This window comes from Clupea harengus, unplaced genomic scaffold (genome assembly GCF_900700415.2).
Source record: "Clupea harengus unplaced genomic scaffold, Ch_v2.0.2, whole genome shotgun sequence".
NCBI lineage: Eukaryota > Metazoa > Chordata > Actinopteri > Clupeiformes > Clupeidae > Clupea > Clupea harengus.
Window position 1 is genome coordinate 81,075 of NW_024879689.1, and position 11,426 is coordinate 92,500.

At 39.9% G+C, this 11,426-nt stretch overlaps 1 protein-coding gene and 1 long non-coding RNA gene across 2 annotated transcripts in view; one reads left to right on the forward strand and one right to left on the reverse strand.

The window, feature by feature from the left end:
- Positions 1-127: 127 nt before the first annotated feature.
- On the reverse strand, positions 128-5,044 carry LOC122129890 (serine/arginine-rich splicing factor 3-like). Its single transcript, XM_042704624.1, has 7 exons — positions 4,935-5,044; positions 4,098-4,148; positions 3,640-3,850; positions 3,345-3,476; positions 1,809-1,847; positions 1,398-1,484; positions 128-541 (listed from the first exon to the last, which is right to left on the reverse strand). The coding sequence occupies exons 2-7, from the start codon at positions 4,102-4,104 to the stop codon at positions 514-516; spliced, it is 504 nt and encodes a 167-aa protein (XP_042560558.1). The 5' UTR covers positions 4,105-4,148; positions 4,935-5,044; the 3' UTR covers positions 128-513.
- Positions 5,045-5,969: 925 nt separating this feature from the next.
- Positions 5,970-11,426, forward strand: part of LOC122129891 — a 9,952-nt gene continuing 4,495 nt past the window's right edge. Inside the window, exon 1 of the long non-coding RNA XR_006151807.1 lies at positions 5,970-10,961. This is a non-coding gene — a long non-coding RNA (uncharacterized LOC122129891). The remainder of the gene's footprint in view (positions 10,962-11,426) is intronic.

Sequence of the window (11,426 nt, forward strand, 5' to 3'; positions counted from 1 at the left end):
GAGAAACGCATGCCTACTAAAAGTATTTAGGATGTTTGTTATTTGGCTTTGCATTGTACTAAATGCTTTGTTGTCATTAACAGGAATACTTATGGAAGAGGTTTAAAGGAGAGACAAACACAGAGACTAATCACTAACATTTTAATTAAAAGAAAGAGAAACCTTCAACAATTTGGTAAAAAAAAAAAAAGCAAAAGGTTGTTCTATGGGGGTTACAGCATCAACAAGGCAATGGTGGCTGCTAAAGGCAAACAGAAAGGGTGTATAGCTGAGAGAAAGAGACGTTTACCTTTTAAAACAAGGACACTGGGCTAGCAGAATGGAAAACAAAAAATGCAGAAGCAATCTTGAATTTTGATATTTGTTTACAGTTAACCTGGGACGGTTCACACAGTCTCACATTGTAGTGAGGAAAATGAGAAGGTACGTGATACACAGACACACACACTCATCGAATCACATCCTTTTGAAAAGGGTTCTTCTACCAGGAACACGTCAAGTTCCTCACCGTTTTCATTTCCTGTCGTTAGACCTAGAACGGCTGCATAAGAGACAGGTCATTAGCATCGCCACATGGGACTACAGTTACAGTCTAGTCAAAACACTTCATCTATGAAAGCAATATCAAATGATTGACAGTTTATAAAATAAAAATATTCTGTAGAATGGTGTCAGGGATATTTATCAACACCATCTGCTAATCCAGAGAAATTCACAAGTCATAAAACTTCAGTCTGCATTGCACTGAACCATTATATTAATGGCATGAATTTATCCACAGGACAACACAATGATTCCAAGAACCCTTGCTTGATTTCCTGTTGACAATTGCCTGGGAGAAGCAAACCACAGGCAAATAGTACATTTGACTGGCATGAATGTTTGCAAGAATGCTGGCCGCTTAGCATTGCTTTGCTGTGGAGAGCAAGCATTAATATCACACATGGCATCAATTTAGCTCTACATGGTTGCTTATCCTCTGTGGTTGCCTGTTAGGTACGGATGGATTGGCCCTTTTGAAGTATAATTCACTGTATTTATATTTGCACTGTGAGCACACTAGAGTTTGGGCTTTTTTTCTATGACGACAAAAAACGACTACCTCATGCGAATACATGATGTGACACATATGTAAGAATTTTAATCTGTCCTGTCCCTCAAGGATTTTTTGTCCCATAAAGAAAGTTCAAATAAAAGTGAACACAACCATTAGACAAAAGGATTTCTTCATGGACATGGTGAAAACACTTCTCCGGTCACAGAGGTGGTGGGGCATACTCGGAGAGAAACCACAAACAGGAACTTGCAAAACCAAGATGTGCTTGTAAAGCAACACCACTCCAGTCACTATTTCAAAACTAAAATGTGTCCTGCCTTCTCATTCTCTCTCAACTTACCTCTTTGACCTTGAAAAGGACCTTGAAGGCTTGTGGTTCCTTTCACGAGAGAGAGACCGCTCCCGTTTCCTGTCTCGGGACGGAGACCTGCAAAATAAAAACAGAAAATTTGTAACAATTTGTAACAGAAAACAACCAAACTCACATGTTATGCAAAGTTAATTTGAAATTGTGAAATTAACTCTTAAATCACTTTTTTTTCTGAAAACCACCCAAAATCCACTATTGCAAATATAGATTTCTTTAATGTCTTGAAATTGACAAATATCTTTAAAATCCTCTTTTAAAAAAAATTAATCACATTTTTGGCAGGCCTGATGACCACCATTACACTAACTCCCAGATCACGGCAAACAGTTTGTTAAGGAGAAGCCACCATTTTAGGAAGTGGTGAGGGTGGGGCAAGCTCACCTGCTGCGGCTGCGACTGAAGCTCCTCTTCCTCGGTGAGCTACATTAAGGGGGGGGCAGAGAGAAGAATGTTACAAAAAAACATCTTACTGGATGGACGAACTTTAGCATACCACTCATGCTCTCTGCTACCTGTGGGAGGAAAGTTGCTCCCTGAGACCCTGTGACAGAAGGGAGACCAAATGTGGCCCATTAGGTCACTGGACTTCGGAGTTTACTCCCTTGTTTGGCTCTCTGCTTATGCAACACAACGCTGAAGATGATGGCTATACACTGTATGACTAATTATAGAAATTCAGTGTTGGGTGAGACAGAACACGTCCAAACAGGAGTTGAGGGGGATTGAATTTACCTTTTTCAAACCCAGACTGTGTACCCATCCAGCTACTTTTCAAACAGAGCAAATGTGTGAAGACTGGGGAGGGGACATTCTAATTAAACTGGAAACACTAAAGGCAAGGATTTTTTCCCCCACTCTGCAATATTATCTAAGTGGCTATAAAAAGTGGAACAAAAATATGTGGTAGTGTATAAAAAACAACTTACTAGTTCCTCAACAAGCTACAGAGGATATGAAGCACGGAAGCCAGTTTGACCATCAGACGGGTAGAATTTGCAGGCAGAATTTGCCAGATGGTTGCTACAGTGGCTGGTGTAGCTGTTAACTTTGTCGACTGATATGGTTGGCTGAGGAGGTACGTTTTGTGCCCTGATTGGTTAGCTGTGGACTGCTGCTGGTTGGCTGTGGTGAAGACATGTGGGGAAGCTACAACGCTGCTGACTGGCTGTGGTTGGAGGAGGAGGAGGAGGAGGAGGAGGAGGAAGAGGCTGAGAGTGGCATGCTCAGGAGCCGATGGCGGTTTTTGTTTTGGACCATGCGTGGGTCATGTGAGCTGATTGGGGCGCGGCGGGCGGTCAGCGGCCACATGATGGAGAAAGGAGACTAGTTGACAGACTCAGAGGGTGAAGAGGCATGGTGATGTCTCTGTAAGGGGGGGGGGGTCATCTTCATTAATGTGTATGTATAAGTAAATATATTAATAAAAATAGAGCCAAACCAAAACACAAGCTGCACAAAAATGGCAACACAGACAAAAATAAGCCAGTGTGTCTGCAGTGCTTAGTTTTACATTTGCAAGTATAGACTTTTCTAAAGAAAAGATCTTCATTAAAGGAAATACCTTGTGGCCCAGGCAGCACGCTGGGTCAGAGACAGTGATGTATGATACTTGCTTAGTCACACTTACACAAGGTGAAGGGTCATGAAGCAGGTTTACTGGTGACCTAGCGAAACCTTGCAAGATCGTGCAGATGTATATATTGCGTTTCCTACAGCCTTATCAATGTGAAGGGCTGTTCTTGGCATTTCTAATCAAGTTAGAGTTAGCTGAACTTAGTAAACCAGCTTACTGAAATATCCTTCACGACACCCACCCACCCACCCACCCCAGACTGAGCTGATTGGGATGAGCCTGTATACAGGTCACGGAGAGGGGACTGCTCAGACCCATGTTAAGAGGAGGTAGAGAGGCATTACCGGCGTCTTGCGTTTGGACTGCGTCGCCGGTCATCCCGTGGGCGGCGGTTCCACGATGGGGGTGGTCCTCTATTCCTGGAGCGTTTCTCCCCAGAGGACAGTTCTACTCTCACACGACACCCACACAGTGTTCTAGGCAACAACACAAAAGGGGTCAGTACAATCATATGGAGAATATTTCGGAGCATTTAGTCTTCCACTCGTTAAACCAATCAAAAAAGTCAAGTTAAGAAATTCCCCACTAAAACTGTAGTTCAGTCAAGACTGCTTTTTACTCTACGTTAATGAATGTTACCTTCCATCCAGTTCTCTCACAGCATCTGTTGCATCTCTGGGGTCCTCAAATTCAACAAACGCAAAACCTGGAGGATTTCTGGCCACCCAAACACTGCGCAGGGGGCCATAGTAGCCAAAGGATCTCTCCAGTTCTGTCTTGTTGCCATTGTTCCCTAGATTCCCCACATAAACCTTGCAATCAAGTGGGCAATCTCTGTGGATGGTGGGATCTAAACAAAACACAAATGAAAAGCTGAACACAAGTGAAGTCAAGCTGCGACCTGAGAAGTCAGATATTACTCTTCAAAGCGGTGATCAACTGATCCAGTTACATGCTAGTCAGTGTGGGATCCATTAGTTCCAAATATCACATCAGATTAGTTTAGTTTATTTAAGAGACAAAAAGACAAAATCTGAATTAGGGAGGCTGATAACAAAGACAAACTTTTTTTAAATATATCAGACCAAGATACGTACCTCCCATTATTGTTCCGTTAAATGCAGGAGACGTGTGAAGACCGTGGTAATCTATAACAAAAACATTTGGGTCACATTTCTCGCCCAATCCCGTGTAAAATTACACAATACTACACAATTAGTAGTAGCGCGTAACGTTACACGTCCACACGTGGGGAAAATAATTATCGTAAGTTTATGCAAGGATTCGGATTTTGAATCTTTTGTTCCAATGAAACGACCATTGAGATAAACACTACCCCAGCGAAAACAAACCACTTCACTGATGCCCTGTATCTTGTTGTATCGTTAGGCTATAGCAAAAGGTTTGGAGAAATTTAGATAAAATTGAGATATGGGATCTTGCATTCTTCCAGGGACAACTCGAGCGCCACTTTTAAGTCAGCTGCATTTTGTAGGGTAACAATACCTTGTTTCGGTAGGTAGCTGTCGCTAACTGGTTGAACAAACATAATCACGCATGTCTGATGAGGATACAATCGCTAGGTGTGATTAGCAGCACACCCATAGTAAAAAAAAGCATTAAAAAAAAGGATATTTGTTTGATAGCTAGCTAAACAAAACAAACGCATGGTTATCTGGTTAGCTATCCTAGGCCCATAATTACCCGACACAGCCTCTTGTTGAATAGCGTTAGTCACTTAGCTAGAGTTATTAGCTAGCTAGCTATCTAGCTAGCTAGCGTTATTGGCTAGTTAGCTATATAGCTAGCTAGCCAACGTTACCTATGAATAGTTAGCTTAGCTATACAATTCCACGCAATACAATACAAGCGCTGCACTTATTCTACCGGCAAGTGCCACTCTACAAATTTATCCTGAGAAAAAAATCGCTTACCGCAGAAGTTTGGATTTCAACTACACACAAACGACAGATCCACTTCTGCACACCCTGGTAGCCGCTCACTTGTGAAGATGGAAGATTTCCGACCAACCATAGATACTTGTTTTTGATGTTGTATCTATGGTTTCCGTCGTAGAATGAAAAACTACACAAAATAATTGGTACAGCGCCACCAAGAGGGTAGGAGTTGTAAGTGTTTTTGTGAACCCCCATCATGTGAACTCGACGTCTACAAGTTGTGCTTAGACTACTTAGGACACTTGCAAAGGTATTTGATACGTTTCGTGCGCGTCTATATGTATGCATATATTTATGTATGTAGGTGGGTATGTATGCATGTGTATGTATGGATGAATGTAGGTATGAATGTATGTAGGCTATATGAAAATGTAATTTTGCCAATTTCATGTAGCCTTCTTGACCGCAGAATCCCCATAACTCCTTAGGTATTAGCTCTTAATTATTGATAACCATGGAAAATGGTTGATGATTCATAACATGTTTGTGAAGTAAACCGTAAACTTAAAATAATAATGATTTAGTAATAGGCATCTCAACTCCTCATCACTCATAACACAGGGCAACATGGAACTTGTGTAGCTTTATTGTTGATTCAGAAAGGATACAGTATATAATCTGTCCTTAATTAAGTGGCAAGTTACCCCAAACCTAAAAAAGGAAGAGAAATAAATGGCACAGGTTAATAACTGGATGATGACAAGCTATAGTTTCTGTGGTTAGTGTAAATTGTGCAATTGGCCATACATGGCAAAGAGTTTAGGTATGGGCATCAGAGGCCTTGAGACTGCGGATGTTTGTGGGATAAGATCTACACATCTCACTCTCCACATCCTCTAACCCCTCTGGGGTAAAAGTTCAGTGGTGGGAAGGATTAGGCAGAAGCAAGGGGATTGCATAACACAGATATCTCATACGCAAACAGAGAGCTTTATGCTATTCAGTTTTATTTTGAGCGTGTGTGTGTGTGTGTGTGTGTGTGTGTAAATGAATATCTCTTAATCCTCTTGTCTCAGTTTCTCTTTTCACTTCACATAGGGGTTACCCACTGGGTTATCATCTTTTGATGAGCTATTTCTTAATCTGAAGTAATCACTCAGCGGCTGTTTTCTCTTTTAGCGTCTGAGACATCTTTTTCCCTTGTAACCGCACACAGAACAGTGTGTTTTTCAATCAGATTAGTACAGCACACTCTGTTCTGCTGCACTTCCTGATGACTGGGTAGCCTTGCATGAACTCGCCCTCGTGCTCTCTCTCTCTCTGGCTCTCTCTCTCTCTCTCTCTCTCTCTCTCCCTCTCTCTCTCTCTCTGTCTGTCTCTCATGCATCCACTCACACCCACAGACATCCCTCACACACACACACTGACGCACACAATTTTGAATGTTAAACCTGCTACTGTAATCTACGAATTGACTATCTCTAGACCTGAACAACCCTACGCTTTCAAATGTCAGGAGTATGTCACAAAGCCTAACCACTAAGTATACTCCTAGAAAGCATTACACTTTAAATACTTTAAAAGATAGAGTATACTAGTATAGTATACTACATGCAGATACAGTTTTCTCCAATGTTCTTGCGCTAACAAAGCATACATCAGTGATTCAGAAATCTCTTGAAAATTTCTACGTGGAGAGTAACCACTTAGACAAATGAAAAACAACAACTTGTTCTGATGTGTATCAGTTAAGAGAATGGCAAAATTATTAATTAACATTTTGAATCATGTTTATTTCCCCTCCTGTGATGAATGTACATTACTCAGTGACTTAGTCAGCATCTCTAACTATAGCAGTGTTATAATTAACAAGGGCGTTCTGTTCCTCTGCAATGGACACTGTGGTACAGATTCATCATGTGGGACAGCAACATTTTCTTTTCTTTTGGTGTGCTGACATGTCTCTCAAACAATCTATCACCTAATCTTTGTCATAAAGAGCCTTGAAGTGCACAACCAATTTGTCAAACCATGAGTGAGAATGCACTAAGAGGAACACAGTATAAGTGACTAAGAATCCATTACACTGATTTATCACTAAAAGCCCAGATCTTAATCTAGATTTCATGTAATTAATTCTCAGTAGCATTACCATACAGTTGGTTGTTGTATTGGCCACGCCCACTGGCAGGGGGCAGGGACTGTTGTTGCCATTGGCTACCCACAGACGCATTGAGCCACTGATAATGAAGGAAACATTTGCGTGTTTTATAAAATCAAATTACATTTCAGTTGAACATCAGAGTATTGGGATGTCAAGAAAACCAGTGCTTGCTTCTGTTTGGTAGACATATGAGATATAAAATGTACATAGTAAATATGTATGACAATTAGTGTTGTGTTAATATGTGTAAATATAGTTTTAAAGCAGTAGTAGGCTATGCCATTTTTTACTGATATTTGAGGTATGGATTCGTAGGTAACTAGTTTTTGTATCACCCTTAAAATTATTTTTATGGTATATGTTTATGATGAATGACAGATAAACATATCTATCATAGCTGCCCAGACTATTCATTATGTTGTTTTGTGATCAGGGCTCGAAAACCGCACGGAAATGGTCAAACAGCTTGTACAGCAAACATTGACAAATAACTCAAGGCAAATCTGTTTATCTGCTTATATATAGCTATTTAGTGTGCTAGTTTTACATGAATGTCACACATTCTAGCATGCAGCCTTCATTATAGCCAGTGAAATGTGTTTAAATGAGACATGACACTCAACAATTTAGTTAAATTAATAAACGTGTTGGTCGACAGTCAGTCCTAGACTTTAGTTGCCCTGTATATGAGCTGACTTCTGGCAGACTTCTAGCAAAACACTTTTTCTTTTAAAACATATGGTTTAAATTAGGGGATAAAAGAATTAAAGGTCTGAATTTATATATGTAGACTATTACGCATATGCTGTAGGACTATATCTATGCACTACAACTTTGAGGTGTACAAATTGAACACCAAACAGAGCCAATTTTGAACCAAAGACTTCTGAATAATTTTTCCAATATAGTCCTGATGTGTCAACTTAGCCTGCTAAGATATAGTTAATATATAATTATTTTTCTTCCACCTCACTCAGGATACCATTTAGCAGGTAGTCCAGAAACCCTCTTCTAAAAAGAGTCTAAAATCCCAGGTATAATTTAAAGTTAGTTTGTTCACTTGACAGAGCTGAATTCACACTTCAGGTCCCTTCAGTCTATGTGATTTTTCAGTCACAGACAGTTAAGTATGACCACCAGTTCACATTATATGACAGTCTGGTTCGAAAAATCGTCCTTTGCGATCACTGTCTGCGATTTTCTGAAATTGGCTGTTGACTTAAATATTTACAACCTTCCACCAGAATCGTGGACTTTTCCTTTAAACAACTTCGCAATGATAAAATATGACAATAATAAAAAAAACATTAAAAGGCACAGTTTGTGATTCTGGCAAAAGATTTTTTCATACTTGTGCACAACAGCTTATCAAACCACACCCCTCCCTTCTGTGCTTGTGGACTGTACCTTTAAGGACAAAGATTCAGTACTACTCTTGAGTACGCTTGAGTATGCAGAATGCTTGAGTAGACGCTTGAGTATGCAGAATGACAAAATTAATTCTGGGTATGTTTCTGAAAGACAAACTCATAAACTAGAGAGCATAAAGATATGCAATGTTTGTTCAATTCACCTTCTCAGGGGATATGTAGCCATCAATGAAAGTGGGAGACTTAGGTTTTTTAAGCAAATTAAGAGGCAGAGATTCATAGTTATACATTAAGGGAGGTGCAAAAGGGACCCATAGCCAGTGTGTGTGTTCACATAGGCAGCAGCAGGATATCATACTGTATACAGAAACTGCTTTCTCAAACAGTTCTTTTGTAACCTTCATGAAACAAGGATGGGGATGAGATCACATCATCTCTAAAAAGAGGTTTTGTTTGAAATAATGTTTTTGAGCAATATTTAGTAATTATATAGTATATATATAATTATATACAATATATACTATTGGCCTAATTCAGTTTTAAGAAAAGATTATATATTTGTGTGTTCCATTAGTGAATTTTCCCTCAGGTATCCTTTTTGTTAAATTTCATCCTTAGCTGTAAGGGGACCATTGCAATTTCAACTAAGTAAGGAATGTTATGATGCTCATAACTAGACATGGGGGGATAGGTAGCCTACATCTTGCAGTAATTTAGGTTGTATAAATACAGGAAAACGTTTATCTGGGGATGTCTTAGTAGTGCCCCTATAGTTAGCTAGCTGTTATATTGGGGTCTTATGACTGACCTGTCAATTTTGTCCACACTACAAAAGTGAATGACTGTCCATCTGATATTGCTGCTTGTATCTATTTGCAGCTTTTTGATATGATATAGTTTTGGGACTTTTGTGTTTTGTTTATTTAGCTTTAGAGTGATGAAACCCCTTGGCTATGTCCTGAATTAATTAATCAGATGGTGGCTGGCATCCAAATGTTGTGTCAAAGTGACATAATTAACTTAAGACGGTTCTGTGGTTTTTATTTGTTTTATTTGGGTTGTGTAAACACTATTTGGTTTATTCACTAATTTGTGGTGTAGTTGTAAACATTACCAATGTGATCACCAGGTCTTGAGACATATCTTGAATTTGAACCCGTAGGCCTACTGAAAGCGTTTTTGGTAAAGGCCTAGTGTCACTCGTCCTTTTCACTGTGGCAGTTGTGGCAGACACGTGATTTATGTCACAGTATTTGTATCGAATTCTAAACTATAATTAAACAGTTAAATATAGTTATACAACATTCTAAAGCTGTTCACAGCAGTGCTTTCATTTGTACAAAAGGCCTAAGCAGCGTGATGCGAAATGGCAGAGATGGCACACAGGGATTTATAGTATAACTTGATTTCTGCTTCTTTCAAAGATCCGTGGACCAGATATTCCTAAAAGTTTACATAGGGTTATCACGTAGCCTATGTATCATAATATGGGTATATGGTCAGTCATACAAAAAACAGAAGATACAATGACGTATAGTCTAATTGAAAATGGCAATGTTATGATGCTGGAAGGTAATATTTATGCCTAGGTCTACATTGTGTTCATTTTGTCAACACTATGTGAAAGTCCATATGGTGACGCAAAATAACTGTTAGAACAACCAAGTGAAATCCATGCTTTAAGACGAATTAAGCAATAAAACAGTGATCACGAATCAAAATCTATGTTGCTTTAAGTTAAAGTTTAGACGCTAAGAAATGAATATTAGCAGTTATTTTTAAATGAGTTAGCGACATTTTTGCCAAACAGCAATTTTCCTCCAAACACATGCAAAATGTACTCGTCTATTCATTCAGACGGAGAAACTGCATTGGTAGTCCATCCTGCACGGCATTTCCAGTGACATAGCTGCCAGATGGCATTCTTATCGCCCCTATTAAACTACTGGAGCCATAAAACGCGACGTTCATGCTGTAGGCTTCGAACTGTATATCAGAGATGTGTGCACAGTACAGCCTGTTCCCTGCATCGGCACAGCAGCCGGCACTTAACGGGTTACGGGTCAGGGTGTCTACTAGGACACTGTGTTCTCATCAGCGCGAGCTACAGTACAGCCGGAACATTGTGTTACTCAGTGGATACTTTCCAAAACCTGCCCTCATAATTTTTTTCACTAAATCGCCCTCCCCCTCCTTCTCTCCGCCTTCTACCTCGTTCTCGTTTAGTTCTCCTTCTCCCCATGTGGCTGTACTGGTAGAAGGGGTAGTGTGTTTGTGTGAGTGCGTGCGTGCGTGTGCGTGTGTGTGTGTGTGTGTGTGCGCGCGCATATGCATGTGTGTGAGATGGGGGCTGCGGTCTGTCAGACTGCTAATGGAACACAAAGTACCTTCGCTGGGAGAGGGCGGGTTTGAACACAGCTTTACCGCCAGCGTCGTGACACTGTACTAGTACAGGTTGCCGTCGCGATTCCCTGAAGTTACATTACGGATATAGAACCACATGAGGGGGAGAAGCGAGAGAACCAGCTTGTAAGTCAGTCTTTTTATTTATTTTTTACATTTAGAAGATGTATATTATGTGGCTCTTAACAGTGTTACTGCCTGGTGGTGGTCATGCCAGATATTATAAAAGGATGTATTAACCTGTTAGGGATGATACAGTGTATTAGACTAATTAGTCGTATCAACGGTATCATTATTTAGGACTAATAAAACCACACCCCATACTTAATCTATAATTGTATTGATATAGATCTAGACATAGATTTGGTCTATTAGTGTTTTATTATTAGATGTTTTTAATTTAGGCTTCTCACTGATGTACCGGCTGTATTGAAATATGTTGAGAAAGCAGCTGTGTGTGTATGTGTGTGTGTGTGTGTGTTTGTCAGGGCTTTACAGATATGACTTTACAGCACAATAGGAAAGTAAAAGTTTAAGTGCTCATTAAACCAAAACCAAGCTTCGCATAGTATTCTCATTCAATCTTTCACA

Excerpts from the sequence above, each read along its gene's own strand:
- LOC122129890 (XM_042704624.1), bottom strand. Across the intron at positions 3,477-3,639 it reads GTGAGAGAACTGGATGGAAG|AACACTGTGTGGGTGTCGTG; the intron begins GTAACATTCATT and ends GTTGTTGCCTAG. Across the intron at positions 542-1,397 it reads TCCTTTTCAAGGTCAAAGAG|CCGTTCTAGGTCTAACGACA; the intron begins GTAAGTTGAGAG and ends TCTCTTATGCAG.